The sequence below is a fragment of the Agelaius phoeniceus genome, chromosome 23 (genome assembly GCF_051311805.1).
Source record: "Agelaius phoeniceus isolate bAgePho1 chromosome 23, bAgePho1.hap1, whole genome shotgun sequence".
Taxonomy (NCBI): Eukaryota; Metazoa; Chordata; class Aves; order Passeriformes; family Icteridae; genus Agelaius; species Agelaius phoeniceus.
In genome coordinates this window covers 7,071,307-7,097,389 of record NC_135287.1, presented here as the reverse complement: position 1 = coordinate 7,097,389, position 26,083 = coordinate 7,071,307, and the positions used below count along the sequence as shown (strand labels likewise).

Sequence of the window (26,083 nt, the reverse complement as noted above, 5' to 3'; positions counted from 1 at the left end):
TAAATTCAATTGATCTCCAAATACTTCCTGAAACATTCCCTCCATCCTGTAGCTGGATTTATGTTGTATTAAATGAAACTAATATTTAGACATCCCTCAAGGGTTTGCTGGAGCCTAAACCAACTCTGTGTACAAATGAAATGCATAAATAAATGGAGAAATAAATGTATAAATAAATAAAGAAATGTATAAATAATGTGGAGCAGCTGCTCACACTGTGTGTGTGAAATAAATGTAATAAATTGATGTTGGACATTTCTGACCTGATCCACATCCAGCCCTTCCATTACTCCCCTTTTGCCATTCTCAGGACATGGAGGAACAACATTTCCACCAGTTAAATAAGGAAACACAAACCATTAAAGAACTTCTGGAGTCCTTCATTCTAAAGAAGTGAAGAATTTATTAATTACAAATTATGTTTTCCAATGGAAAATGAGCTTCCTGCGAGACTGGCTTTTCTAATCCCCCTCATTTCACAGTGCACAGGAAAACCACCCAGCAGTTTTAATTTCTGCACAAAACCTGCCCTGACAGAGAGAGCTCAGCTGTGTCTTCCTGGGGGGGTCTCACTACAGAATGTCCAGGCACAGCAAAGACACAAAAAGGGTGGAGAGAAGCAGGTGGGACTGCAGGCATGGCCAAGGCCCTACAGGATTTGGCAAAAGGGAGAAAAAGAAGGGACAAACCCAACAAAAATCCACTCTGCAGCCAGCAGCCAACCCCAGGAGAACAGCTCTTTGTTCCCTGTGCAGGAGGATTCCCAGGGCTGTTCCCCCAGCCCACCCTGGGGACAAGGACCCTGCTCTGCCAGGGACAGAAATCCACATTCCAAACCCTCTGAGTGAGCTCCCAGCAGCTTGGGGAGCTGTGTCCCTGCTCTCCAGGGGCAGAAATCCCTGTTCCAAACCCTGTGAGTGAGCTCCCAGCAGCCTGGGGAGCTGGCCTGGGGCAGGGATGGGGATTTGGGATTTCCCAGAGCTGCCCTGGATTCCTGTGCATTGTGGCCTCAGAGCTCTGCTCCTTCTGGCTCTATTGGGCCTGAAGGGACCCTAAATCCCATCCACCCCACCCCTGCCACATCCAGGGCCACCTTCCACCATCCCAGGCTGCTCCAAGCCCATCCAAGCTGGCCCTGGGCACTTCCAGGGATGCTGGGCAGCCACAGCTGCTCTGGGAATTCAATCCCAGCCCCTCTCCACCTTCACAAGGAACAAAACCCCACCTAACCCTGCCCTCTGTCAGTCTGAAGCCATTCCCCCTTTCCTGTGCCCCCATCCCATGGAAATCATCTCTCTCCCTTTTTCCTGCCAGCTCCTCCAGGTCCTGCAAGGGGCACTGAGGTCACCCCAAAGCTTCTCCTCTGCAGGCTGAACAGAGAGTGACACCAAAATCCTCTTTCCTGGATAAATCACACCCTGCCCCAAGTGCCCACCCCACCCCAGCAGCTCCAAGAGCCAGGAGAAGCTGGGTTTAAAACCTCTTAGATAAAACCTTCCTTTTATCCCCCAGAACCCCGGAGTGCAGGCACCTGCAGCTGCTCCTGGTGGAGCAGGACATTCCCAAACCTTCCAGCCCAAACAATGCTCTGAGAAGCAGCTCTGGGAATGTGGAGGGACTTTAAGAGACTGGGAATCCTCCAGGGCTGCAGCCCCTCACACACACACAGGAACTGCAGGTGCCTGGGGCAGGAAAATCCCAGTGCTTGAGCCTCTTCTGCTTCCACATCTGAGCCTCTGCCTCCTCGCTGGCTTTTCTAAAAACTCTATCTAAAATTTCATTTTACTCACACCAAGGGCTGGGACCCTGAATGTGACACCCCAAGGGCCTGATCTCTGGTACCTGGCATGTTACAAATCTGCACAAATTAGTGCTAAAAACCCAGTTCTGCTCCATTCTATCCAACAGAAAGAAGCAATTTCTGTCTAATCCATGCTGGCTGGGCTCCTGGTTGCTGTGGAGCTGGGGATTCATTTCAGCCACGTTAAGGGTGCCACAGAGAATCCTGAACCCCTCTCAGGGACAGAACCCCCTCCACAGGTGCTGCTCTCTCTGCACACCAACCTCACAAAGTCACAGAGATCACTTTAATAGCTGTGATTTTGGTGAGAAACAGCTCAGCCTCAGGCAGGGACCTCCCTCTTGGATAAGGGGAAACCCACAAAAAGCTGATTTCAGATCTACAATGAGCTCAATTAATGCAGTTAGAGGGCAAATCACACCATTTTTTAGTATCAGGATTATTTTGCTGCACTTCAGCAAACTCCAAAGCTCTAACAAAGTGTCTACACTCTACAACACTGGAAATGAGGGGGTTTGTAATAAAAAATGAACCCACAGGTTTCTGCGTGTGACACCTGCATCAGGTTTGCATTCACAATCCAGACAGGAGAGTTCCAACACAGCAGAGCAGAAAAGGCAGAGTCAGCCACGAGTGAGGGCAGGATTCTGTCTGTCCCTGTGAGAATTCTGTCAGGAAGATGAACCCACCCAGCTGAGAGGCCTTGAGACATTGGGCACAGACAATCCAAGGGAGAGACCCCTGGTTTTAGGGGAGCATCAGAGGGGATGGATTTCATATCCCAAGTTTTCCATCCCAATGGATCTCCTATCCCAATGGATCTCTTATCCCAATGGATTTCTTATCCCAATGGATCTCTTATCCCAATGGACTTCATATCCCAATGGATTTAATATCTCAATGGATTTCATATCCCAAATTTCCTATCCCAATGATTTCCTATCTCAATGGATTTCCTGTTCCAATTGATTCCATATCCCAATGGATTTCCTATTCCAATGGATTTCCTGTTCCAAAGGATTTCCTATCCCAAAAGGATTTCCTATCCCAACGAATTTCATACCCCAATGGATTTCCTATCCCAATGGATTTCCCAAAAAATTAATTGGGGTTGTTTTGTCAGGTTTTTTTGGGTAGATTTTTTTTGGAGGGGGGGGTGGGGAGTTCTGTTTTTGGGTTTTTTTGGGTTTTTTTTTCAAAGAAGCAATGCAAAAATCATCTGAGTTTTGTCCAAGGGAATTCCTGGGATTTGATACCAAAGATGGCTCTACTGAACCAGTTTAGCCAGGGATTAATGCTGCCACACCCACAGCTAGCCAGGAAGATGAGCAAGGATCAGTAATTACAACTCTGCTGCTCAGCTCACTCCATCCAAGCCAAGACTTCCTGTCAGGACAGCAAGGAAAGGGATCTGTGAGAACACAGCTCTGGAAATCCACGGGCACTGGGTGTGTCCATGGGCTGGGCGTGCCCAGCTCCACCCTGCACACCAGGGAGGGACAAGGATGAGGAGGAGGAGGAGGAAAAGCAGCAGTGGGATCCCAGCAGATGTTTATGGTCAGAGCAGCACGGCAGGAAAACCTTCCAGACATTTGGATCCACATGCAAGAGCCCCCAGAGACATCTGGGCAATCAGCAGGATGGTCTCTGACAAATCTTCTCTTTCTTTTTACAGTCTGTGGGTTTGTGGATGGGGCCTCCTTTTGCACAAGATCAGCACCAGATGTGCAGAGAAATCAGTAAAAAGCAGGATCTTAAAGGCTTTCAACATTGCACCTTCCTTTGATGAAAACAGCAAGCAAACAACACAAAAAAATCTTTCTTTACATCCATTTAAAAGGGCAAATTCATTACAAGTAACAAAAAAAAAAACGTTAAAGAGAAAAAAAACTTGGCTTAAACCTTTTTTCCTTGTTACAAAATACTGACTCTTTCAAATTAAACATTTTTTTTTAAGTTCTGTGTTTCTTTTTTTTTTTTTTTAATTTTTCTCTGAACTGACACGATCCTCTGAAGCAAAGTTATCTCCTTCCACACCTTGGTGGGACCCAGGCCTTCCCAAGCAAATATTGCTTTATTTGACTCTTTTTTTTGAAAGTTTCTAACAGAGCAAAAGCAGAGTCACTGCAGAGAGAAGCAATGAGACAAAGGAGGACGACGTTGATGGACTTCCCAAGGTCGCTGCAGGTGCCAGACAATGGTTCCCAGGAGGGGGGATATGGTTGTTTGAAAAACAAATTTGGTGCATGTGGCAAGCGTGGATGTTCCCCGTGAGATCCAAGGTGACCATGGATGACAGACATAGGAAAGGAGTTGGGGGAAAAGGGAGAGGGGAGGGAAAGGAAGGAAGAGAGGAAGAAAAAAAGAAAGAAAGAGAGAGAGAAAAAGAGAGAGAGAGAAAGAGAGAGAAAAATAGATAAAAAAAATTAGGTCATAAATACAGAAAACATAAGAATCAAAGGTTTAATTTAATCTTGTAAATTAAAATGGCTCAGGGTTCAAGGAGCAGCACATTCAGCACAAAAGGGGCAGAAGCTCAGCAAAGCCCAAAGCTGCAGAGCAGGGTCCAAGGCAGGGAGGGTGGGGAGTGCAGGCAAATGAGATTAAAATGAGATTAAAATGAAGGGACAGAAGGGGCTCAGCGAGACACAGGGAGATGGTGTCTGGAGCCTGAGAGCACAACGCTGCCTTCAGCAGGGAAAAAAGGAAAACAAGAAAAGCTTTGGTGCAGCACAGAATCCACCTGCCTGTCCAAGCCCTGCCCCAAAGCCTGGGTAATAAATCCACTTTATCCTGAGGCAGCACCAAGGCCTCAGGAATCCTCTGACTCTGCCATTCAGCCTCCCAGCTGCCTGGGAACCACTCCAATGCCAGTGGGATGATTGATGTTATTATTATTATTATTACTGTTATTATTACTGAAAATAACACCCTTATCCTTCCAGCCACTCAGAACTCTGCACAGGTGAGGGGAACAAAGGACTCCACACAATAAATGCACATTTTCCTGCAGGGAATCCCTGATCACTGCTGTCAGGTACAGCACAATTCCTGTTACAGCTCTGGCTCTGACTCCTGCACAGCTCATTCTGAGATAAAACCACAGAAATGCCATGGGAACAACAAGGAAAGGAAAGGGAAAGGAAAGGAAAAGAGGAAAGGGAAAAGGGAAAAGGGAAAAGGAAATAGAAAGGGAAAGGGAAAGGGAAAAGGGAAAAGGGAAAAGGGAAAGGAGGAGGATGAGGGAAAGGAGGAGGAGGAGGAGGAGGAGGAGGAGGAGGAGGAGGAGGAGGAGGAGGAGGAGAAGGAGAAGGAGAAGGAGAAGAAGGAGAAGAAGGAGAAGAAGGAGAAGAAGGAGAAGAAGGAGAAGAAGGAGAAGAAGGAGAAGAAGGAGAAGAAGGAGAAGAAGGAGAAGGGAAGAAAAAAGAGAAAGAAAAGAAAAAGGAACACACAGAGCCTCTTCCCTGCTGCAGCTTGGCAATGAAACCTGTGGGGCTGCACAGCAGAGGAAAAACCAACCTGTCCTGGAAATATTCTCCTCAGAATCTCAGTCTGGGCACCAGGGAACACCTCGGGAGGCCAAAATGACAAAAGCCCAGGAGAGAGAGTCACAAAGGCAGCAATAAGCAGGGCACTGCACCAGGACACAGCCCTTGCTGAGGAGCAGCTGAGCTCCAGCTCCTGGGGCAACCCTGCACACCCCAAATCTGCTTTTCCACCTGCAACACCAGAGAGGCAGCCTCAGACCCCGGCTCCTCCTGGGCTCCACACCAAGCTAAGCAAGGAGTAACTGCAGAGAGGCCAGAGAAGTTTCAGCTCTGGTAACAAACTGGCTTTCCCCTGGTTTTTAGTGGGTTCCTGCTCATGTTACATGGGTTAAAGGGCTCAGAGGGGGAGCAAGGGTTAGAGCTGCTGAAAATGAGAACCACAGAGTGAGTTAATGAGTTACTGAGGGTCCTTCCACCCAAAACTACGCCCTGTCCAAGCACCCCCAGGCTCTCCTTTGGCCCATCTCCCTCCTCCTCACTGCCAGTCCCACTTTTCCCACTTTTTCACCCATTTCTGTGCTCAACAATGTGGCCTGCCTCAGCCAAGGGGGCTGCAGCATTCCCACAAGGTCTGAGCTGCTCCCTCCAGCCAGGGAATGGGCTCAGGGGAGCAGGGACTGAGTTCTCAGGGAAAGACTGAAGGAAACTCTCTGCTTTCAAGAGAAAACATCAATGAAATCCCATCAGGATGGGCTGGAGCACCAATCCTGCCTGTGCAGGGAGGCCCTGACTCAGCACCCCTGTCTTCAACCACCACAACTTCAATTTACAGCTATTCCAGCCACACATCCTCAGGTTTTGGTTGCTTTCTGTGGGTTTCCCCACTGCTTTTTTAAATGTCCACGTGTAGAAAAGAAATCTTAACTATGCTTCCAACAGATTGCCACAAACTGCTCAGTTCCAGTTTCCCAGCTGAGAGTTCTGCTTGGCTTTTGCAGTAATTGCCCTTATCCCTCACTTTATGAGTACACTCTGTTTTAAGAGCTTCCAGCAGCACCCTAAAGCCTTTGAGTTATTTTTTCCTGATGTCCTCCTCAACACTGAATCATTGCTGTTTGAAAATCACTGTCATTTGGTAATTTGAACTGAAAAATGCTCAGAGAGAGATCTTTCACTGTAGCCATGATATTTTCTGAAAAATCCTTTCCTTAGGATTTTTCTTTCTCCTGAGAAGCTGAGAGGCCGCAGGAACAAAGTGTAACCAATGGTTATCTGCTGCTGTGGAATGCAACAGGTGGGTCTGGGATTGGCCTCATGTGGTTGTTTCTAATTAATGGCCAATCACAGTCAGCTGGCTCGGACTGTCTCAGTCAGTCACAAGCCTTTGTTATCATTCTTTCTTTTTCTATTCTTAGCCAGCCTTCTGATGAAATACTTTCTTCTATTCTTTTAGTATAGTTTTAATACAATATACATCATAAAATAATAAATCAGCCTTCTGAAACATGGAGTCAGATCCTGGTCCCTTCCCTCATCCTCAGACCCCTGTGAGCACGGTCACATTTCCCTGCCTTCTCATCCAACTGCCAGCAAACTCCTGATGCCTTTACTCCTCCAGAGATGGACTTGGGAAATCTGCCTTGTGCAGAGCATCACCCTGCAGAGCTGAAGGCCCTACTGGGGTTTAAAACACAAATTCCACTTCCCACTCTCAGAAAGCTTTTCCTACCCCACACAAGGAGCCACCATTCCCTGGGAGCAGCCAGGCAGGGGTTTCACTCCCACATACCTGCCACAGGTATGCACGCAGCCACGACCCTCAGCCTCGGATGGGGGCACCAACCATGAGAGAATGGGCTGGAAGCAAGCGAGCTCTGGGGGTTACTGGGGCACACGGGGGCAGCTCGGTGGCATTAGGGGGCGGCAGGACCCGGGCGGGCACAGCAGCGGTACCTGGGATCACCGTGGGCTGGGCGGAGGTGCGGAAGGCGTAGTGGGCAGGCTTGGACTTGCCCTGCTGGTTCTCGGCCACCACGTAGACCTCGTAGTCGGCGTTCCAGTCCAGGGACTTCAGCATGACGTGGTCGCTGCCCGACGGCAGCCGGATCTCGGGCTTCCACTCCGAGGAGTGCTTCTGCAGGGAGGGCACAGGGCCACAGTGAGCACTGACTCTGACCCACAGAAAGCTGACTGTGGAAAATCTGTATTTAATTTAACAGGGCGTGGCTGTCATAGTGAGCACTGACTGACTCTAGACCCACAGAAAGCTGATTGTGAAAAATGTGTATTTCTGTGACCCGCAGATTGTGAAAAATGCGTATTTTATTTGACAGGGCAGGGCTGTTATAATGAGCACTGACTCTGTGATGCACAGAAAGTTGATTGTGAAAAAATGCATAATTTATCTGACAGGGCGTGGCTGTCATAATTAGCATTAACTCTATGGTCTACAGAAGTTTGATTGTGAAAAATGTGTATTTCTGTAACCCACAGAAAGCTGATTGGGAAAAATGTGTATTTTATCTGACAGGGCATGGTTGTCATTTACTCTGTGAACCACAGAAAGCTGATTGTGAAAAATGCATATTTTATTTGTCAGGGTGTGGCTGTCATAATGAGCATTAACTCTGTGATCTACAGAAGGTTGATTGTGAAAAAATGCATATTTTATTTGACAGGGTGTAGCTGTCATAGTGAGCACTGACTCTGTGATCCACAGAAAGCTGATTGGGAGAAATGTGTATTTTATTTGACAGGCCACTGCTGTCATTGAGTCTACGATCCACAGAAAGTTGATTTTGAAAAATGCATATTTTATTTGACAGGGTGTGGCTGTGATAATTAGTATTGACTCTGTGATTCATAGGTGGTTGACTGTGAAAAATGCGTATTTTATCATTGGCTTTTTGCAAATATTAAAATGAAAATTATATGTATTATGTTAGAAAGTTATGCTGTGTTAATTTTCTTAACTTTAATTATATTACTATTTTTATAACTATTTTATTACTACTAAACTTTTAGAATTTTAAACACAAGTGATATCTCCTGTTCATGGCCACTGAGTGTCACTGCATGACTGACAAACATTCCATCATCCCATTATGAGAAGCTCCGCCCAGGGGGAGGAGCCAAGCGTTCCTACCTGGATATAGTCTGAGGTTTGGGACACCAGCACAACCTTTCCACTGCATTTCCCAGAGGAAAGGGAAATCCACTTTTCCACTGGACTTTCAGAGGGAGAAGATCTACACCCTTTTCTCCAGGATCCCTGCTCCAGCAGAACCAGCCCTGGCACTGCAGGAGGGCTGAGCCACAATTCCAATGGCTCTGCTGCCCACACCCTGACCCACAGGGTGTCAGGCTGGGTTCTGACTCTGGCAGTGTTGGTTTAGTTCACTGCATTGTTTATTTTATTTTTGTTTTCTTCCCTAATAAAGAACTGTTATTCCTGCTCCCACATCTTGGCCTGAGAGCCCCCCTTAATTTCAAATTTACAGCAATTTGGAGAGAGGGGGTTTACATTTTCCATTTCAGGGGAGGCTCCTACCTTCCCTAGCACACACCTGTCTGCTCAAACCAAGACAATTAAGAAACCCATTGCTTTTATAGACAGGTAGATTTAATTGCTCCTCTAATTCAAACGCTATTGGCTAGTTAAGAAACTTCTCTTTGGTAAACAAATCTCTATGATACATTCCACGTGTTCACAATACCAGGATTCACTGAAACCTTCAAATGCTGTTGGGGGGAGAGGCTGAGATGCCAAAGCAGCCTCTCTCCTGCTCAGAATCCTGTTTTCTGAGACAAAATCCCCTCACCTCCTCCTCTCATTCTGTCCCATCACTAAATTATTTCCAGAAGGCAAAAACTGCAAGTTCTGTTCCTTCCAAAGCACTTCTTCACATCTCAGCACGTCAGATTTAAACCAGGTGAGTGACAGAGATTCCTCCCTTCAACCCATCCCCTCCCAGAGCCCAGGGAGGCCCAGGGGCTCGGGGCTGTGCCACACTTACAGCTTTGTACTTGATCAGGTAGTGCCTGATCGGGGAGCCACCGTCGTCCTGCTTGATGACGTTCACCTTGATGGAGTTGCCATCTTCTCCTATGTGACCTTCCAGCTTGGGGGCACTGGGTTCCCCTGCAACGACGGGGCATTCAGGGTTATTTGGGGAAAAAACCAAAAAGCATTGTCAAGGAAAAAGTGCTTGGAAAAATTCAGAAAAATACTTCATCGTCCTCAGCTCAGGGTATGAGCTGACCCAGACACAGAGCACGCCGTGTGTCTGAGGTAAATATTTGCCACACCCAAGTGTTTCTTGCATTTGAAACACCAAATTTCCGTTTTTGTGTGTGCTGGAATGGAGTCAGTGTGAAAGAGATCCCCCCTCCCCAAGGAGACCCCAAAGCAAGGAGCAATTCCTGTGCTGTGGAACCCCTGGCAGACACCAGGAGGTTCTCGGTGGCTGCTCCTGAGGATGGGATGTACAGAGCACCACTGGGAAGGACCCCGTGCCTCTCACACAGACCCAGGTCTGCACCCTGAATTTGTTTGGGGGTTTTAGAGCTGCTGGACCATTTAAATGAGTGTGAAAACCCCTGAACAGAACCCAGAGCACATCCCCTCACTCAGCCTGCACTGAGGAACTCCAGGGCATGCTGGAGAGCAATTCTGAGAAACCCCTTTGCTCCTCTAGAATAATTTCTCCATTTCCAGGAGAAAAAGGCTATCATGTCCCAGACTGCCACCAGCAGAAAATGGAAATGTCCCTTCCTCCTGCAGGGCACCCTGATCCACATCCCCAGCCCTACAACCCACAGCTCCCACGCTGCTTTTCCTCCCCAGCTCCTCAATTCCTCCATGCCATGGAGGATCCCAGTCCCACCCTGCAGCTCTGATAAAAAAGCCAAATACAGAAGGTCTGACTGCAGATTTGCACCCTGGATTTATGGACAGGAAGGTTCATCTCCCACCATCCTTCAGAGGGAATCTGAAGCCCTTTCCCCTCCCTCCTCCCTTTCAAAGGAATATAAGCACAGCTTTTTGGTGAAATACCAATGGGAAAACTGCAAGGAGCTGTGATTGAAGATGAATTCCAGGCTGCAGCACTGCTCCAAGAAGGGAATGAATCCCACTGCAGGAGTGTGGGACACACACATTTGTGTTAACAACACAGCAGCTCCTCTGACAGATGTAAAGAGGCAACTCTCCTTTTTTCCAGGCTGTCCTGCTTTTCCAAATCCTCTCCTCTGCCTTTATCCCCACTGCAGGGCTCCCACACCCCCTGGATGCTCCAGATGTGGATCCCACCCTGGACAATTTCCCAGTGCACACCGAACAGGAAAAGGTGACACAAGTGTGGTTTAAGGCACAGATAGACAGGAAACCTCCATCCTCACCTGGGCACATTGAACACATCAGTTAAACAAGCAGAGATATTTTTTCCTCCATCCCAAAAGACAAACAGCACCACAAAGTCCCTGCTCCTGACTGTGGGGCTGAGGGGCAGGAGCTGCTCTGCAATAATTGTCCTGGTTAGTCACCAATTGTCCTGGTTAGTCACCAATTGTCCTGGTTAGTCACCAGAACTCACAGAAACCAGGAGCCAAAGCCTGGTTCTGTCACCCTGAGCCCCCAGGAGCAGCTGGGCTGAATTCTCAGTGTTTGTGGCAGAGGGACAGAACAAGAGCAGCATCTCCTCGCTCCCTCCCCACTCCCCATCTCAGAGATGATCATTAATTAATCATTAATGAGCACAGAGATCCCCACGGGCTGAGGGAACACTGCACTTACAGAATCTGACCTTTCCTCTAACACAGCCTGCATTTTGTTCCCAGTCACTGAGCACTGAGAGTAACAGGAACATCCTCAGAAAAGATGTTTATTCTTGATTTCAAATGTCAGAGATGCTGCTGTACTTTACACACAGCCATTCCCATGATTAATTACCTGCTCTGCTGAAACTTTTCCTGCTTTTCTTCACTTTGAATTATCTAATTTCTAGCTCCTGATTCACTCCTTTCTCCCCCAATAGTTTAAATTCATTTCAGCTTTGAGAAACATTTCTCTTCAAAGAAAAGAACACTCCTAAGTGCAGAAAACCAACAGGTGGAGCAGTGCAAGCCCTGCTAAGGCATAGTTTTCTCTCCAGAAATAAGTGTTTATTTCATTTATCTCAAGCAGGTGGATGCAATCCAGACAGAGGGCTGTAAAATGAAAACTGGGTTAGTGTGTCAAACAGAGGAGGAAGAAGTTTAGTGGGAAAAGTTTAGTCCAGCAGATCAGCAACCCTATAATGAGTGAAGATGTGAGTAGCTGCAGAGAGAAGTGGTCAGCAGCAGGACTCATGCTCAGACATGCACGGGCTGCAGGGCAGAACAGCATCCAGGGGTGCTGCATGCTCAGGCAGGCAGGAACCAGCCTGTCCCTCCCTCCCCAGAGCCCTCCCAGCTCTGAAACAGGGGAACCCTCGGGGGACCCCCTTGGCTGCTGCTGCTGCTTGGCTGGGGAGAGCCAGCAGCTCCACAGAGCCCACATCTCCTGCTGGATCACCAAATATCTGATTAAACCCTCTCTGTGCAGGAGGGTGCAGGACCTTGTGCTCCCAGGGATGGAGGCTGATGCTCAAAGCTCCCCCAGGACACTCAGAAAGGAGGAAGCCCCAGGCAGGAGCTCCAGCAGTGAGAGGAGCAGCCTTTGCTGGGCTGGGATCCAGGGCAGCCCAGCTCCACAGGAACCCAGGGGCAGTCTGAGCAAGGAAATGAGGACTCTGCTCCAGGCTCCCAAAGCTGCTGGTGGCAGGGGAGCTGAGGGCAGGGCTCTGAGCCACTGCATTTCCAATTTAATTCTCACCCACTCCCTGCTAAGCCATCACACTCTGATCATCTGCTGCTGCAGGGCAGCAGGAAATGTTTCCTGGTATCCTCTGAACCCTTTGGTTTCTCTTCAGGGCTTCCTTGTCCTGACACTGCTCTGCTGGATTGCAGAAATTCTGGTTTTTATTGTGTTTTTCAGAGGGTGCCACGAGCACCAGGAGTGGGTGCAACTTGAGGTGGGGAGAAAATGAAAAATCTCTGAGGTTAAATCCCTGCCCAGCTGGCAGCAAGGCAAGGTCCTGCATCCTCCCTGTGCTCAGAGAGCAAACCTGGAGAATTCTGCAGCAGAGGAAGGAGGGAAGGGCTGATTTCTGCAATCTGTGAGCACCACGAAACCAGGACTGGGAACAGACACCAAGGAGAGCCTCCAGGAGGGCAAAAGCACAGAGAAAGAACAGGCTGGGGTCAGGGTGCACACCAGGGCAGCAAAGAGCAGCAGCAGAAATAAGGAACAAAAGCAGAGGTGCAGAAACGAGACAGGAACATCTCCCACCCTGCTGGGTCCAGCAGAAACGAGACAGGAACATCTCCCACCCTGCTGGGTCCAGCACAGGGAGGAGACAGGAACATCTCCCACCCTGCTGGGTCCAGCAGAGGTGCAGAAATGAGACAGGAACATCTCCCACCCTGCTGGGTCCAGCAGAAATGAGACAGGAACATCTCCCACCCTGCTGGGTCCAGCAGAAACGAGACAGGAACATCTCCCACCCTGCTGGGTCCAGCACAGGGAGGAGACAGGACAGGGCTCTCTGTGCATGCAGCCACGTGGGGAGGTTACTGGTGTTAGTTCAGTTTTCCTGGCAAAGCCCAGCCTAAATCCTTTCCCGGCCAGAAAGGTGATTCCAGAAGCCCTGGATTGTCAAAAGCCAATTCCTGCCTGGCTCTCCCAGCTGCTCCTGTGGCTGGGGCAGCAGCAGAGCAGGAGCTTCCCCCCCTGCCCTGCTGGGACTGGGCCCAGGGTGAGGTGTGGCAGTGCCAGGAGCTGCTCTGCAGCACCCCACAGCTGCTGCAGGCTGAGTCCAGCTCAGACAGAGCCAGGCTCAACCATCTGCTGGGGACAGCAGCTCCTGTGAGCTAAGCTCAGCTTAAAGCCTTGCCAGGCTCAACCATCTGCTCCTTGTTCTCCTGGGGACCAGCAGCTCCCAGGAGCTGAGCTCAGCCTAAAGCCCTGCCAGGCTCAATCATTTGCTCCTCAGCTTAAAGCCCTGCCAGGCTCAATCATCTGCTGAGCTGAGCTTAAAGCCTTGCCAGGCTCAATCCTCTCCTCCTTGGTGTGCTGGGGACCAGCAGCTCCCAGGAGCTGAGCTCAGCCTAAAGCCCTGCCAGGCTCAATCATCTGCTGAGCTCAGCTTAAAGCCCTGCCAGGCTCCCAGAGCCTTGGTGGGAGGAATGAGGGGCTCTGGCAGGAGCCAGATTCTCCCTCTGATGAGATCTGTGTGAGGTCTGGCTCCCACCACAGACTCTGTGTGTGCTGTTTCATAGGATTTATATGCAGAATTTTGTACAGAGAGAGGATTTTATAACAGCATTTTACAGAGAGAGTATTTCATAACACAGCTCTCATTCTAGCTATGCTTGTTTTACTCACAATAAAAAGGGAATTATTTCTTAAATCAAAGTGTGACATACTCCAAATAACCAGATTTCAGAGAATTCAGGGTTATTTTGGAAGGCTACTAAACAGTGTGGATGTGTGCCTATATCTCTATAGAAATGTGTATTTTATAGGGTCAAAATGCTGCTAAAGCAACAGGAGAGAGGGTGCTCCCAGAATTGAGCCCTAATTTCCCATTTGAGTCTGTGGCTGGTCCCACAGAGAGGCAAAAGGATTTTGGCCTTTGGTGCTCACTCCAGAGGATTTTTAGCACCTTCCTAGGGAAGTTCCTTGCTGGACTCTGAGAGTGAAGCAGCAAATGACTGAGCCAGGTGATTTTTTTGGGTTTTTTTTTCCTGTTTTCCCTCCAAGTCTTTTCCAGCTCAATGCAGAGGACTGAAGTCGAGTTCTTCCCATGCAGACAGTGATGAGCAACTCCTCCAAAAAGGCTCGGTGAGATTTTTTTTGGGGTTTTTATTTTGGAATTTGGAGATCCCACAGGGGAATCCTCACCCCAAAAATCTAGGCAACCAATCAGAACAAAGTGTTTTACCTTCTGTTCACCAGCGAGGACGACATCATCAGCACCATGCAAGCCACATGACAAATTCACATGATACGCACGCACATGAGTTTGGTTGAAAGGAAAGTGGAGGAGGTCACATGGAAAATACAAAAAAATTAAAAAACTGATGTAAACAATGGGCAAGGGAAAAAAATCAACAACAGAATTACAGAGTAAATAAAAATAGGAGCAAAATTAAATTAGCCAGCATATATCAGAAACACTGAGGGGAGGGGGACAGTAAAACCGCCTGGAAAATAAGAATATTAACCACAGCAAGCACTGAGTTATGGCCTTGTGTTAGGCACAGCTGCGTCACTGCTTAGTCATACAAGGAACAAAAGGGACAAAATCATTGGAGTGAGTGCCAGGACTGCTGGAGGAATCCACCAAACTGCTGGGAAGAAAAAGGGAATTATTGTTATTCCGAGGCAGAGGAGGTGAAAGGGTCACAACCAGCCCAAAAGGAGGACAAACCACAAACCATGGCACCCCACAGTGCTGGGTGTGTGTGTCCTCCCTCTGCAGCACAAACTGCTCCTGATCAACAACAACAACAACAACTGCAGGAGAGAAAACCCTGCTGAGGGGACATGGCCAGGGACACTTCTCATCCAGGAGCTGTGGCTGGATGGGGACAGTGAGGGGACGGGCTGGGCTCTGCCCCAGGACAGGGAACCCATCCCCAAAGGGGCTCAGGGACAGGGGATCCATCCCCAATGGGGTCCAAGGACAGGGAATCCATCCCCAACAGGACCCAGGGACAGGGAATCCATCCCCAGTGGGGTTCAGGGACAGGGGATCCATCCCCAAAGGGACCCAGGGACAGGGAATCCATCCCCAAAGGGACCCAGGGACAGGGAATCCATCCCCAGTGGGGCTCAGGGACAGGGAATCCATTCCCAACAGGGTCCAAGGACAGGGAATCCATCCCCAATGGGGCTCAGGGAATCCATCCCCAATGGGGCTCAGGGGAGGCAGCAGCTGCTGGCAGGGATGGGCAGTGCAGGAATGAGGAAAAATCAGCTGCCAACTCAGCACTGAGCCCGAGCTCCCTTCCCAAATCACTCCAGAACTCCCATTTCTCACCTCTGTCTCACCCTAATGAGGCTACTCCACAGTGCTCTGGTAGTTCCCTGCTAATTTGATGTACAGAGAATTAAACCCTTAATCTTTTGGGTGCTTGTCTCTGACAAGATTAAGGGCAGACCATTACTGGGGAGAGAACTGATGGCACAAAATGTAAAATCCATTTGTTACAGCCAAGCCCTCAATCCATTCTCTTCAAACACAGAACTCTGGGCACTGTGAAGGAGGGAGGTTTAGGAGTTGCTGTGAGGTTGCCTGGAAGGAAAATTCACGTCTTCTGGTCAGGAAGAAACCTCTCCCAGCCTGCAGTAAACTCAATATAACCTGAGATTTCACACCAGGCAAGAGAGGCTGCCTATCCTCAGGAAAGGAGCTTTAGGTAAAGATCAAGGGCAGAGTTAGCAGCATAAAGAGAATAAAATGGTTTGGGTTGGAAGGATTATCCAGTCCTAGGCAGAGGCACTTTCCACTAGGTTGCTCCAGGCCCCCTCCAACCTGAAAAAAAATCCCCTTTTTTCAAGTGAGCTGAACCATTGCAAGGCAAAGCAGATCCCAGAGTGGAAAGAGCTGCAAGAAAAACATCAGAACTGGCACAGAACTATTTCCTGGAGCAACCTCAGAGGGTTAAACCCAAGGAGAGACATTCCTAAAGCTCCTCCATGGCTCCAGACATCTCCCACTGCCACTGATCCCCCTGATCCCCCTGATCCCCCAGCCCAGACAGCAGCAGAGAGAAGCCTGCAGCCTCCCTGGGTTTCTGTCCCTGCCTCCGTGGTGCCACAGGGCAGCTCTTACTCCATAATCGCTGCTGCTCTCCCTCCCTGAGCCCAGGGGAGGGCACAGATCCCTCCCAGCAGCAGCAATGAAATGATGCAGAGCACCTGCCCCGTGCTGCTGCCCTTTCCCTGCTGCTGAATTCCTCATTTCCACATTGCAATGTGGGCAGTGCTGGCACAAATGCAGCGTGCACACAAACAACAGCCCTGCTCCTGCTCACAGCCTGAGCCCCAGGGCAGGGAGAAAGGGAAACTTCCCCCTCCTCCTCCTCCTCCTCCCCACACGCAGCCCCCACACCAACCAAGCTGTGGGAAATGTTTATCATTCATTAGCTCTTAGCAGCTTTTCTGGGTGAAGATTCCTTTTTTCTTTCAGAACAAGCTGTTCTGTAAAACATGACCCCAGGTTTTCCCTGCAAGGGAAGCTGTGTGCAGCCCACACAGGAGCAGCCAGGAGGGCGTCTCTGCCTGCTGAGGGATGAAGGATGAGGAGCAGAGCCTGCCCTTCGGCCTCTCCAGCCCGTCCTCCAAGGCTGACAGGAATGAAAAGGTCTCTTCAGCCCCTGAGTGCAGCAGGGACTGGGGTTTGGCATTTGGAAATGAAAATTACTGCATGAGGAACACACTGCTGTGGCCACTGGCAGGTAAAGGACATTTAAAGTCACCTGTGAGACCATGAAACGTGCCAGTCATAAATGCCTTCATTAGAATTAATTATAAATTCCTTTGGCTGGCCACACTGTCCTCTCCCTCCATCCCAACCCCAAGATCAGCCCACACTTCATGCCTGGGGTGTTTTCCATTCAGAAAACCATTGCTACCCAGGTCAGGTAAACACCTCAGTGACCACAGACACACTCTGGGTTATTGCAAGGCACAAAAAGAGCATTTGGCTTGGCAGAGACCATCGGTGACTCAAACCACACACATGCACCAGGGAACTCAGATCCTCACTGAGGGCTTTTCCTCTCCCTTGAGGAGAGGAAACCCAACCAAGGCAGGCTGAATCCAGTTCCCATCTCAGACATGGAATTTTCTGGAAGCCTGAGGCCTCTTTTAAGGCAAGCAGGGCCCTGGGATCTCTCCTGCAGGGTATTTTACCTCCTCATTTGCATCTTCTTCCAGCACCCAATATCCCTCATTTTAATATCAACTGTATCTCCCTATATTCAAAGCAAACAGAGCAAGGCAGGGCAGCAAGAAAATGATTTCATGCACTTGCCTTTTGCAAAGGCAGCTGCAACACTAAAATGGGGAGGGTGAAAGGAAAACATTCTTTTTGGAAAGGATGATTTGGGGGGGGTTATTCCTCTTTCTCTCCCTCTCTGTGCTTTTTCTGAGCCTTTTATTCCCATTTTTCAGCCCGTGCTTGGCAGAGAAGGGGGAAGAGGGGCAGCATGCTGGGCTGTGAACATGCTCACACTGCACACTGCTGCCAGCAGCCAGCCCAGGGTGCCCCAGAGCCCTGGCACTGGGGGATCCAGGGCTCCAGCAGCCCCCAGAGCAGGGCCAGCAGCCCCAGGTACTCACTCAGGGCCACGGGGCTCGGGGATGCAGCAGCCGGAGCTGGGGTTGCTATGGAAACACAAGGATGCACAGGGTGGGAACCAGGGGTGACAGCTGGGAACCAGGGCAGGGGTCAGGAGGAGGGGACTGAGGGGGACACCCGGCCTGGGAGGCAGGGCTGTGTCACCCAGGGAGCTGCAGAAATCCTGCCAGGCCCTGCTGCAGGGAGAGGGGTCCTGGCAGCCCCAGGGAATGAGGAGATGCGGGGTGACTGCAGGGCTGGTTTGGGGTGACTGCAGGGCTGGTTTGGGGTCACTGCAGGGCTGGTTTGGGGTCACTGCAGGGCTGGTTTGGGGTGACTGCAGGGCTGGTTTATTCACAAAGGTATTTTGGTACCAACCCCAGGGAATGAGGAGATGTGGGGTGACTGCAGGGCTGGTTTGGGGTGACTGCAGTGTTGGTGTACACATGGAGGTATTTTGGCACCAACCCCAGGAGATGAGGAGATGTGGGGTGATTGTAGTGCTGGTTTGGGGTGACTGCAGGGCTGGTTTGGGGTGACTGCAGGGCTGGTTTGGGGTGACTGCAGGGCTGGTTTGGGGTCACTGCAGGGCTGGTTTGGGGTGACTGCAGGGCCGGTTTGGGGTGACTGCAGGGCCGGTTTGGGGTCACTGCAGGGCTGGTTTGGGGTCACTGCAGGGCTGGTTTGGGGTCACTGCAGGGCTGGTTTGGGGTCACTGCAGGGCTGGTTTGCACCCCAAGGTATTTTGGTACCAGCCCCACACAGGGTCTGCTCTCTTTGAACACTTTTGGGTTCAAACCCCACCCCTGTCCTCCTCCAGCCTTTGTTTGGCCGCAGATTTGTAAGGAAAAGGAAATGAAGAAAAGCAGCAAATGGTTAAAATGAAAATACAAACCCAGGTCAACTCAGACACTCTTCCAATCTCCAGAATTCTCATCTGTGCCACTACAATCCATAATTATCACTAATTACCTCATGGAGAGGCCCTCTAAGATAGACAGAAACTTCTTTTTCTTACTGAGGGAAATTAAATAAATCAAAATGACTTCAGACTTATCCCAGCAGGCATTAAAAATTGTGTCAGGTTCTACATTCAGACAGAGACTTTAAATAATAGGGCAAGGAAAACAAATGGCCTTGGTTAATCTGAGCTGTAAAATTCCTGAGACATCTCTGTGACCTTCAAATCACACTTGAGGGGACAAAACTTCCTGCCTGTCCGTCTGTCCATCCATCCTTCCCCTTCCTGCTCTCCTACACCCAAGCTTTGGTCCAATGCAATCTTTTAGGGGAAATGGCACAAGTAGGATTAAAAATCTGGGTTAAAAATAAAAATTAAAAAAAAAATTAATAAAAATATTAAAAAATCCTCTCCTGTTTTTCACTTCAGGAATCTCAAAGAAGCTTCTTCAAGCTCGTCCTTGTAATCTTGGGAGTAGCAGCAGCTCCCCACAGGGATGCACTGATAAATGGAATAATGCTCACTGGGATAAAGAGGTTTTTTTAGCTCCATTGATCAGGTTTGATTGGAAAGGCACAAAGCTATGGAGCCATCTCCACTTTTCACTCACAATTACACAAATCCATCACATTCCTGACTCATTTTGCATGGGAAGTGGGGAACATGCCATTTTAAAAAATTTAGTATGAGGTTTATTTATTTAATCACACAATCTACACAAGTGCTGGAAGACTGCCCAATGGTAAAATCATTACTTAGAAGAGGAAAAAAAATTGAATTTTTTTCCTTCCATTTTGTGCTTTCAATATTGTGGAGATATTCAAAATGTTGAAGTTTTTGGTTGGCTCTGGTCTAAACCAGATCTGCAATTTGGCTGAATTGATTTCCCTGAATGATCTCAGCATCACTAAAATTGAACTGTTTTTAATGGGTTCATAAATATGGAGCCTTCCACTACTCCACTCTGAGTCAACAAGCTAACTATTATTATTTTTATTATTATTATGATTAGATAATCACTACATTAAATATTCCAACTGCATGCTGTAGAGCACAGACAAAGAGTTAACCCCAGTTCTGTTCTAAACAATAGCAGAGTGGCTACTCCAGAGTCAGTGTGGTTAGGAAATGAACACTACCAGTTACTCCAGTCCTACAGCCCCTGAGAGGAAAAAGGTGCTAAATTAAAAGCTGGAAGTGTTAGAGGAACACTCTAAAAACACAAAAAGAGAGAGTGAAAGAAATGCAGAGAGCACTTACGTGGGTGAGGGATGCCTGCAGTTTATCCATGGATGGGACACAGACCAAAAACAAAATAAAAAGACAGAAATAGACACACACAAACAAAAAAAAATATAAATGTAGAAGATGTGAGGAGACAGAGAATATGGAGCTGGAAAATCAGCATCCAGGTGTGCCCTGCTCAGAAGGGATCTGGGCACAGCTCAGGGGACTCCAGACATGCAGGGACAGCCCTGGGTGCAGCACAGGGGCCTGGAGAGAGAATTCAGCACAGGGGTCTGGAGAGAGAATTCAGCACAGGGGTCTGAGAGAGAATTCAGTACAAGGGTCTGAGAGAGAGAGAATTCAGCACAGGGGTCTGAGAGAGAATTCAGCACAGGGGTCTGAGAGAGAATTCAGCACAGGGGTCTGGAAAGAGAATTCAGCACAGGGGCCTGGAGAGAGAATTCAGCACAGGGGTCTGAGAGAGAATTCAGCACAGGGGTCTGAGAGAGAATTCAGCACAGGGGTCTGGAAAGAGAATTCAGTACAAGGGTCTGAGAGAGAATTCAGCACAGGGGTCTGAGAGAGAATTCAGCACAGGGGCCTGGAGAGAGAATTCAGCACAGGGGTCTGAGAGAGAGAATTCAGCACAGGGGTCTGAGACAGAATTCAGTACAAGGGTCTGAGAGAGAATTCAGTACAAGGGTCTGAGAGAGAGAATTCAGCACAGGGGTCTGAGAGAGAATTCAGCACAGGGGTCTGAGAGAGAATTCAGTACAAGGGTCTGAGAGAGAGAGAATTCAGCACAGGGGTCTGAGAGAGAATTCAGTACAAGGGTCTGAGAGAGAATTCCAGCTCAGGGCTGGGAACAGCAGTCAGGGCTGGGTGCAGGAGCAAAGGGACAGAACCAGGTCAAACACCTCTCCCTGCCTGCTCTGGTCACACCTGCCCTGCCCACTCCACCTTCCATCCCCTCCTCCTGCTCTCCTTGCCACCCTGAAGAGCTCCCTGGGGTTTAACTCTTCCCTGGAGCAGGAGGACAGTGCTGGGCCACAGCAGAACATGGAAATGGCCCAGGCAGAGCAGAGAAGAGCCTGAGGAATCCATGGAATCCCCTCCAGAGCTGCAGGGGCATCTCAGAGCAGCATGTGCAGAACAGAGCAACCCTCCCTCCTTCACCTTCCACAGTCCACAGCCAGTCCTGGGCTGAACACCTCAATGTGGAAAACAAACCTTGTGACAGCGACATCACGCTCTCTGTGACCAAAACCCTTCTCAGCTGCTTTTCCTCATTAAAATTCTCCTTGACAGCCCCTTCTCCTTGGCACCACACCAAGGCTGAACTGCAAACACCAACCAGCGCACACGGAACAGCTCCTCCCTTCAAAGAAACCTTTGAATTACCAGCAAAACCCACCCCAGCCCAAGCCCACAGAGAAACCAGAGGGTGCAGCGAGGTCTGTGAGAGAGAAGAGGCGAGATCCATGCACGGAGAGGCTGCAGGGAGCAGCAGGGGAGCCTGGGCTGGGCTGTACTTACGAACTGGCTGCGTCTTGAACTCGGCGGGCGGGCTGAGCTCCCCCACGCCCTTGCCATTGACTGCTGACAGCCTCACTGCATAGGTGGTCTCAGGCTTCAGCCCCGTGATGGTCACTGTCCCCTCCACGTTGGCTGCGGGGAGAAAAAGCACAGAAAAGCTCAGGGCTCAAAGAAAGAAATGAACAAAGTTTGTTTGTCCCCCATGCGGGGAGAAAAGGGATTAATAGACCTGGCTCTAGCTGGGATCACAGCACTGCAGTGGGGAATAAAATAAGAATTTCAGCTCCACATGGGATTGGTGGTGGAGGATTAAGCTCTGGAACAGAACTCTCCCTCTTACAACCCTCCCCAAATCAAAATTATTTTGCTTTATTTGACTCCAAAATGGATTTTGTGCCACAAGCACTGCTATAGATCACCTCAACAGGACGGCTTTGCTGCTGGAATAGCAGAGTTTATTGTCCAAGGGGGACCAAGGGGTGACAGATGAGGGTTCAAAAGCCTCCTGTGGGATTCAGCAAGTGAAAACTGTAATTCCAACACAGGGTTCTTGACCTCTCAGCAAAGCCCAACCCTCATTTCCAGTTGAAAATTCCACGTGTCCCTCACAGCAAATGCTCAAAATGTAAAAATGTTTAAAAACTTGTCTGGAGCCTCCAGCCTGAACCCTGCACCCTCCCTGGACAGCAAAGTCCATGTTTTTTCAGTGCTGGTGGGGAAGGAACCAGTTTTCATTGTGCCTCCTACCTTCCTTGGCATCGTAGAGCCTGGAGTGCCAGTCCCCCTCGCCCAGGGCCCTCCACTCCGCCTTGTACCTGAGGATGGGCACCCCGCCCGTGGCCTCGGGCTCCTCAAACTCCACCTGGGCGCTGCTGGAGTAGGGCTCCACCCTGCCGATGGAGGGCGACGAGGGCGTGTCTGGGGACAAGGGACAGCAGCGGTCAGACACGAGCTGGGCACAGCCCGCAGCCCCTGGGCCCACACAGCACAGGACAGGGCTGGGGCTGAGCTCTGAGGGGGTTTAGGCACATTTAAAGATGTTAATTAGTGCACAGATGTTAATTTTGTCTCCTCTCTAAGAGGGTGGAGACTCCCAGTCCTTTCTCCAAAGGGGAACAACCAGGGCAGTGCAGCAAAATTATCCTGGGTGTCCCTCTGTCCCCACTGTCCCTTCCACAGGGCTCTGAGTTCTGGGTGTCACTCTGTCCCCAGTGTCCCTTCCACTCCTGGGTGCCACTCTGTGCCCTCTGTCCCCTCCACAGGGCACTGCAGAGCTCCATGGTGGGAATCCATAAAATCACAGGGTTTTGGGAAAGCTGCAAAAGGCCTCAGAGACAGCAGAGCTGTGACTGGAGCTGAGCAGCAGCCATGAGATTGGTCAGCAGAGAAATCATGTAAGAAGCAGAAAAGACAAATAGAACAATGTTTGTGTATTAATGCTTGGCTAGAATGACTCCCTAAGCTGCAGAAAAGTTTCTCTAGTGAGGTATTAGGAAGTTTTAAGCTTAATAATGGAGCTTAATAATCCCCAGATGTGCCCTGGAGCCCTCCCAGGCTGGCCCAGCTCTGAGATCCTGCAGCTCAGCTGCTGTCAGGGGTTTTGCTGAGCTGGGGTGCCCAAATCCAAGATCACAGCTCTGCCCAAGCACTCTGGGAGCACAGGGAAGAACAAACCCCTGGGGAAACGGGGGACCAGAGATGCTGAGCAGCTCCAAGACAGCAGGGAATGTGTGGACAGCCTCTCTGAAGGCAGGAGCTGCTGTCAGGAGCCAGCAGAGCAGGGCCCCCGTGCCACCCACCCTGGCTGCCCTCCCTGCTCACCTGCCTGCACCAGGATGAACTCGGAGGACTCCTGCCCGATGCGGTTCACGGCCGTGCAGTTGTAGTTCCCAAAGTCATTCTCTGAGTCTGGGGTCACCTGTGGGGGCAAGGAGGGCTCAGCTGGGATCACAAAACCCTTTCCACTCTGCCAAGGCACCTGAGTTTAGCTGGGGAGAAGCTACAATAAAATCCAGGTGTTTGTGCTCCCAGGGCTGTCCACGGGGGAGAGAACTGCAGTGGGCACAAAGCAGAGGCAGGCAGGGGCTGTCTCTGCTGCTACCTGATTTTCTCTTTCTTCCATTTCCTGCTCCTCTTTACCTTCCACAACCTGATTTTCTCAGAATTTATATGCCACAAACACCACCCCAACTTCACTTCTACCAAGGAGACCAGACTGAACTCCTTCATCATCACTTATCTGATGGCACCCCTGGCTTTTCCTCACCTCCAGGTAACTTGCTGAGGGGGTGTTGTAGATCTTGATGTTGCTGTAGTTGGAGCTGGGGAGCAGCTGCCCATCCCGGAACCAGGAGATGACAGCACTGGGGTAGGCAAACACCTCACAGGTGATGTTCACCTGGTTTCCTTCCCAGGTGTACACGGCCACAGGGCCCTGCAGCTTGGGGGCATCTGAAAGACACATTTGGGAAGAAAATTGGAGCCAGCTGAGCTCCCAAAAAAAGCCTCCCTGTAAGGATCCCTTGGCTGGAGTCCACCTCAATGCGGGAAAGGGAATCTAATGTGGGAAAGGGGAGCTGTCCTCTCCTGCAGGGCATGGGGAACATCTCCTGCTGAAGGGCACAAAGGGAAGGGCAGGAGCACACAGCAGCACGGGGCTGGGAAGGTGCTCTAGAGGAGAATTTGACTCCCAACAAATGGGACTGCAGCAGGTCTGTGGTGAGCTGCAAAGAAGACCCAGGCACAGAGAACATCCTGAAACCTCTCAGATGGAGACTTTCACCAGCCTGAGCTGCTTCTCAACTACAGAGGAGTTATTGCAGCCTCTGACTTGTAATTAATTTCTCTTTCCTTTCATCACTGTGTTACAGCCCTTTGTAATGGTGATAAATGGAGTATCTACCTGACCTTTTTTTTTCCTTACATAATATAAATTGGTTTTTGGTTTAAATGAAAATACTTCTCACCCTCTACACCCTCACCCTCAGCAGCACCCAGGGGAGGGAACAGGGAACACAGGGAGGGAACAGGGAAGGAATCAGCCCCCCAGGGCACTTACACTGCACCTCCAGGTACATGGCCTGCGAGTCCTGGCCGATGGTGTTGCTGGCAGTGCAGATGTACTCGCCCGCGTCCGTGTACTGGATGTCCTTGAGCGTCAGCGAGGAGACGCGAGCGTGGCTGCGCACCACGATCCGCCCGTCCAGCGTCTGCGACAGCACAGCCCGTCAGGGCAGGGCACACAACACAGGGCACAGCCCCTCAGGGCACAGGGCACACAGCACAGCCCCTCAGGGCAGGGCACAGAGCACACAGCACAGCCCCTCAGGGCACACAGCACAGCCCCTCAGGGCACAGAGCACACAGCACAGCCCCTCAGGGCACACAGCACAGCCCCTCAGGGCACACAGCACAGGGCACACAGCACAGCCCCTCAGGGCACAGAGCACACAGCACAGCCCCTCAGGGCACACAGCACAGCCCCTCAGGGCACACAGCACAGCCCGTCAGGGCAGGGGGCATGGCACAGGGCACACAGCACAGCCCCTCAGGGCAGGGCACACAGCACAGCCCCTCAGGGCAGGGCACACAGCACAGCCCCTCAGGGCACAGGGCACAGAGCACAGCCCCTCAGGGCACACAGCACAGCCCCTCAGGGCACACAGCACAGCCCCTCAGGGCACAGGGCACAGAGCACAGGGCACACAGCACAGGGCACACAGCACAGGGCAGGGCACACAGCACAGCCCCTCAGGGCAGGGCACACAGCACAGCCCCTCAGGGCAGGGCACACAGCACAGCCCCTCAGGGCACACAGCGCAGCCCCTCAGGGCACACAGCGCAGCCCCTCAGGGCAGGGCACAGAGCACAGGGCACACAGCACAGCCTGTCAGGGCAGGGCACACAGCAGAGCCCCTCAGGGCACACAGCACACAGCAAAGCCCCTCAGGGCAGGGGACACAGCCCAGGGCACAGAGCACAGCCCGTCAGGGCAGGGCACAGAGCCTGCCCCAGCAGGGCAGGGCACACAGCACAGAGCAGAGCCCCTCAGGGCACAGAGCACACAGCACAGCCCCTCAGGGCAGGGCACAGAGCACACAGCACAGCCCCTCAAGGCACACAGCACAACTCCTCAAGGCACACAGCACAACTCATCAAGGCACACAGCACAGCCCCTCAGGGCAGGGGACACAGCACAGCCCCTCAGGGGCAGCCCTGGGCACCCAGGGACACCCCCCAGCAGGGCACCCAGCCTGCCCTGGGATGGCACCCAGCCTATCCCTGCCCCTGGCAGCCCCAGCGTCTGTGACAGCAGCACAGCCCCTCAGGGGCAGCCCTGGGAAACACAGCCTGCCCTGGCAGCCTCAGGACAGCCCCAGAAGGGCACACAGCCTGTCAGGGCAGGGCACACTGACTGCCCCAGCAGGGCACACAGCCTGCCCCACAATGGCATAGCCCCAGCCCCAGGGCACCCCCAGGATGGCACAAACCCAGCCCCAGGGTGCCCCCAGGATGGCACAAACCCAGCCCCGGGATGGCACAAACCCAGCCCCAGGGTGCCCCCAGGATGGCACAAACCCAGCCCCAGGAAGGCACAGGGGCCAGGATGGCACAAACCCAGCCCCAGGGTGCCCCCAGGATG

At 50.8% G+C, this 26,083-nt stretch overlaps 1 protein-coding gene across 11 annotated transcripts in view; it reads right to left on the bottom strand.

Annotated features, from left to right (window-relative positions):
* NCAM1 (neural cell adhesion molecule 1) overlaps positions 1–26,083 on the bottom strand; it is a 93,698-nt gene that overhangs the window by 9,473 nt on the left and 58,142 nt on the right. For 4 of the 11 annotated variants that reach the window (XM_054647362.2, XM_054647364.2, XM_054647369.2 and 1 more), the window contains 7 exons: positions 24,500–24,650; positions 23,708–23,892; positions 23,263–23,359; positions 22,189–22,359; positions 21,442–21,573; positions 9,306–9,430; positions 7,243–7,423 (listed from right to left, as the gene is read on the bottom strand). In XM_054647362.2, coding sequence (XP_054503337.1) covers positions 7,243–7,423; positions 9,306–9,430; positions 21,442–21,573; positions 22,189–22,359; positions 23,263–23,359; positions 23,708–23,892; positions 24,500–24,650 — 1,042 coding nt within the window. Of the gene's footprint in view, positions 1–383; positions 3,983–7,242; positions 7,424–9,305; positions 9,431–19,938; positions 19,954–21,441; positions 21,574–22,188; positions 22,360–23,262; positions 23,360–23,707; positions 23,893–24,499; positions 24,651–26,083 lie in introns of those variants that run through there. The other 7 variants (XM_054647361.2, XM_054647363.2, XM_054647365.2 and 4 more) reach the window with 4 other exon arrangements.